This window comes from Egretta garzetta, unplaced genomic scaffold (genome assembly GCF_000687185.1).
Source record: "Egretta garzetta isolate BGI_Z169 unplaced genomic scaffold, ASM68718v1 scaffold17, whole genome shotgun sequence".
NCBI lineage: Eukaryota > Metazoa > Chordata > Aves > Pelecaniformes > Ardeidae > Egretta > Egretta garzetta.
In genome coordinates this window covers 1,409,980-1,415,047 of record NW_009260136.1, presented here as the reverse complement: position 1 = coordinate 1,415,047, position 5,068 = coordinate 1,409,980, and the positions used below count along the sequence as shown (strand labels likewise).

Genomic DNA, 5,068 nt, shown 5'->3' with positions numbered 1-5,068 from the left:
TTCCAAACTAGGACCCACAAGCCAGATGAGGACAGCACTTTTTCATCGGGATCACAGAATCACAGAATGGTTTGTGTTGGAAGGGATATAGTCCAACACCCTGCAATGAGCAGGGACACCTTCAACTAGATTAGGTTGCTCAGAGCCCTGTCCAGCCTGACCTTGAATGTTTCCAAGGATGCAGCATCTACCACCTCTCTGGGCAACCTGTTCCAGTGTTTCACTACACTCATCGTAAAAAATGTTTCTTATATCTAGTCTAAATCTACCCTGGTTTAGTTTAAAACCATTACCTTCTGTCCTATTGCAACAGGCCCTATTGAAAAGTCTGTCCCCACCTTTCCTACAGGCGCCCTTTAAGTACTGAAAGGCCGCAATCAGGTCTCCCTGGAGCCTTCTGTTCCCCAGGCTGAACAACCCCAACTCTCTCAGCCTTTCTTCATAGGAGAGGTGTTCCATCCCACTGAACATTTTTGGCCTCCCCTGGACCCACTCCAACAGCTCCATGTCCTTCTTGTGCTGAGGGCTCCAGAGCTGGACACAGTGCTCCAGGTGGGGTCTCACCAGAGCACAGTAGAGGGGCAGAATCACCTCCCTCGACCTGCTGGTCACAGATGAGAGGAAGAAGGCAAGGAACAGCAGAGAACTGCAGGTGGCAGCCAAGTGGTGACTGGGACTTGTTTGTATTTGTATTAAGGCTGATTTTTGGATCTGTGGGGCAGAACTGACTGGTTTGAATACTCATAGAGGACAAGGAGACTCTCACAAATGGATTCTGAAAAGCAGCAGGCAGATTTGCAACCCAGTCTATGGCTGGACTCTGACTGATAACAAGACTGCATGCATGCCACTCCCCTGTCTTTGGTTTCTTCTTTTAGCTTCTACAAATCTGCAGCATCTATAAACAAGGGACAGTATCAAATGCAAAGCATTTCAATTGCAGCCATCAGCCAGACATTTTAAGCTGCACCAGAGGTGAGGCAGTTAGTATAAAATAAAGCTGAGACTTTGTTATAGTCATAGAATAGAATCATAGAATAGTTTGGGTTGGAAGGGACCTTTAAAGGTCATCTAGTCCAACCCCCTGAGGCACAGTCACAAAAACCATCCTTGCCAATCTGTGTGTGTCAAAGACAAATGGAATTGACTCCTGAATGAAGTGGATGGTTTAAAGCCTCGGAAATCCCCAGCACATAGGCTTAAATCATCATCATTGCTGTGTTTTAATGACAAAGATGTTTGTTGTTTCATTTACAGGATTACTAAAGTTTTCTTTAATAGGACTTGAAGAACCTGGTTAAGCTGATTTCTTTCATTCCTTTTTTTTTAGATGCTGGCTTCCTGCCTTTCCTGCATCAATCATCCAAACAACCTGGTGTTGAGAACACAGTCATTATGGATCACCCGCTTGCAATACTCAGAAGCATCTTTCACATTCACCAAGGCAGGAATGAGAAACGACAATAGAGCAAATGTTACACACTGAGGAGACAAACAGTAAGGCAAGCCAAAGGAGCATGTCATCGTAAAAACACCTTCAGCTTTGCTGGAATTCTCAATTTAGTTCACATCTCCACTCTCTACTTTCTCTTCCACATCTGCTAAGGGTTGTTTTCACCCTCGCTCCCATTCCGCTCTCTTCACTGCTTGAGCCTTTCTTCTTCCTGACATCAGTTAGCTCTATTACCTGTTTCTTCTTTGCCTTCATAAGACCTGAGGTCAGCCCTGCAACAATGAACAGTCTGAAGGAGACAGAAGCAGCCCCTGGAGAACTCTCTCTTGAATGTGTTTGCCAGCCGAATCTCAGTATTTTGTAGCCAAGGAACAGATGGCCAGAACCAGCCCTCCAGGCTGCCAAAACTGATTCACTTTTAAAGAAAAGTAACTGATGAGACTATCCAGCCTTTTGGAAGAACAAAACTTCTCATGTGCAAGCTAAAAAGAGAGTTTGAGGTTTCTGATACATCCCATCCTTGAAGGGTGGAGTCTTTCAGGGTAAATCCATACAGTAAAAAGGACAGACATTTAAAAAAGGGAGATCAGAAAAACCCAACATGCTGATTCTTCCTTTTTGAGTCTGTTCTTGATAAAAAACACATAGACAGGGAATGAAAACAGATTTTTCTCAATAGAACACGAAAAGAAAACTCTAAGAAACCTGTATTCGAGGTAAAATCTGAAGAGGAACGAATAGGCAAACCTGAATTTACCAACAGGGATGCCCCATTTGTTTGACTACTGCACAGGTATCACTGATTCAGTGCCAGAAACACACAAATAAAAGCATAGAAGGCAAAAGGAAATGTGTGACTTACATGTGCTCCAGCTCTCTTTGTGTATCTTCCAAAGAAATGCCCAGCAGCACACAGAGCCCTCGTCCTATTGAACTTATTTGTTCACCACCCACTGGAGAAGGGGGAAAAAAGAAAAGTAAGGCTAAATGCACTGTCTCATTTTATGAGACACAGGTAACTACTGATTTCAGCTGGCAACTGTAAAACCACCAAAGAGAACATCATTCTAAACGTTTCTTCTCTGTCTTAAGTTTGTTAGAGAGTAAAGGTCATGTAGAAGCCCTCTTTCAAAAGTCTTCCCAATGTCATGACTTATTTGTGAGGGACTAGCTCAAGATGCTTACTCCAGCATTTAAAAACACTGTGTAAAGATTTTTTACTACACTTGGATCAGCAGTGCTAACCAGAGAGGTCGCAGAACTCTCTCCAATCCCTGTAAAAATTATCCACCTGGTTGATATCAATAAATGTATTCAATTTCTCTACGCCACCACACTCTACATACTTTGCATTAGTTGTGAAAAGATGATTTCCACTTCATATAGTCCTCATGGATTTTTTGAAACAAGACTTTTAGCAACCTGCAAATTCTACCCTCCTAGTTAAGAACACAACATCTTTAATGACATTTACAATAAAACACAATCGCAGATCCGTTTTGTTTTCCTAAGAAATGTTTTAAATTATCTTAATTTAATTAAATTATCTTAATTTAAATTATCTTAACATGGTTGAGACTGAGATGACTGTAGTAAGATTTAAATGAGGTCTTAAAATTGAGATAAGCACCAGCTACCCAGCTGTCAAAACTATATCCAGGCTCATGCAACTGGGAAAAAAAAGCCCGAAACACCCTGTAAAACGAAAGGAGAGCAGACCCCCCGTGATAGCTGAAAGCTTGTGTCTGTGTACCACCAGCCAGATCTGGACTATTTGCAATGGACAGAAGCAAACTAGGCGGGGAAACTCCGCCCAAAAACTCTTCCTTTCCAACCGATCTGGGTATGAGCCCTCCAGCTCAGAAATCTATCCTCCTGCACAGCACTATCTCCCTCACAGAGGGACAAGCTGGACAGCCAGGAACAAGCTTTAATTCTACCCAGAAATGTGGCAATAAGTCAGCCACATTCCCAGTGCTGACAGGGTCGGACCACTACTGTACCCACAGCACCAGCTGTGCACAAAAGCTCTGCTCCTTATTCACAGACATGGTCTTCCAGTGTTTACTGACCAGCCACACACAAGCAGAAGCTAGTTATTTAACGCACAGGCTATCCTGCTGCACACCACCTTGCCCCTGGGCCCCACAGCAGGCACGCTTGCTGCCTCGTGTGCAAACTTCTTGGGTATTTTAAGCATCTTGAACACAGAAGGTCCAACCGGTGCAATAGTAGGGACATACTGTCAGGACACACCATGCCTCCCAGCCGCTGAGCAAGCACCAGGGCTGTCCCTGGCTTCCTTGACCCACGCAAGCAACGCACAGTGGCAGCTGGGACAGTACCGCCAACACACTCAAGCAACAGAAAAAGGTGAGTCAGGCTGCACTGCCAGCACGTTCGCAACGCAAGGAGGTGACTGCGATTGTAGTGCCAATGCATGCAAGCTGTAAGAGAAGGCAACTGGGAAGGCACTGCCACCACACACAAGCAATGCAAGGAGATGACTGCGATTGTAGCAGCAGCACATGCAAGCCATGCAAGGAGGCAGCTGCAAATGCACTGCCAATGCACACAAGCAACATGTGGAGGCAGCTCTGGTTATACTGCCAATGCATTCAAGCCACGGGAGAAGGTGATCGAAACTGCACTGCTGATTTACACAAGCAATGGAGGCAGCGGTGACTATAGTGCCAGCACAGGTGAGCCATGCGAGGAGGCAACTGGGATGGCTCCACTGACACACACAGGCAATGCACAACAGTAATTGGGACAGCCCTACCAACACAAGCAAGCGATACAAAGAGATTACTGTGATTATAGTGCCAACGCATGCAAGCCATGCAAGGAGGCAACTCTTGCAAACATGCAAACCATGGACAAAGGTACTGGGATGGCACTGCCAACTCACACAAGCAATACAAGAAGATGACTGCGGCTGCACTGCCAACACACGACAGCGATGCAAGGAAGCAACTCTGATTGTAGTGCCGACAAATGTGAGCCATGTCCCTGGCAACTGGGACGGCACCGCTGACACATGGAAGCAACGCAAGGAGGCAACTCTAATGATAGCGCCTGACGCAGGCAAGGAGAAAGTGATCGCAACTGCACTGACGACACACACAAGCAATGCAAGGGGGCTGTGATTGTAGCGGCGGCACGTGCAAGCCACAGAAGGCAATTGGGATGGCACTGCCCATGCATGCAAAACAACGCACGGCAGTAATGGGGACAGCCCAGCCAAGACAAGGAAGCGATGCAAGATGACTGCGACTGCAGCGCCAACGCACACGAGCCACTCAAGGAGGCGATTACGACCGGCCTGCCAGCCCACGCAAGCAATGCAAGGAGGCAACTCTCATTATACAGCCGACACATGCAAACCAGGGGAGAAGGCGACTGGGCCAGCACCGCCGACACAGGCCAGCAACGCAAGGAGGTGACTGGGCCAGCACCACAAGCAAGGCAAAGGCGACCCACGCCAAACCCACGCAGGTGGGAGAAAGCGAGGGGGATGGCGAGGAGGGGATGGGACCGAGGGGAAGGCGCTGAGGGACCGCTGGAGGCCGCGGCGGGGGAGCGAGGCGAGGGGCGGGAGGCCCGGCCGGGGGA

At 47.2% G+C, this 5,068-nt stretch overlaps 1 protein-coding gene across 1 annotated transcript in view; it reads right to left on the bottom strand.

The window, feature by feature from the left end:
* DTD1 (D-aminoacyl-tRNA deacylase 1) overlaps positions 1-5,068 on the bottom strand; it is a 31,327-nt gene that overhangs the window by 25,013 nt on the left and 1,246 nt on the right. The window contains exon 2 of the mRNA XM_035897080.1: positions 2,316-2,406. Coding sequence (XP_035752973.1) covers positions 2,316-2,406 — 91 coding nt within the window. The remainder of the gene's footprint in view (positions 1-2,315; positions 2,407-5,068) is intronic.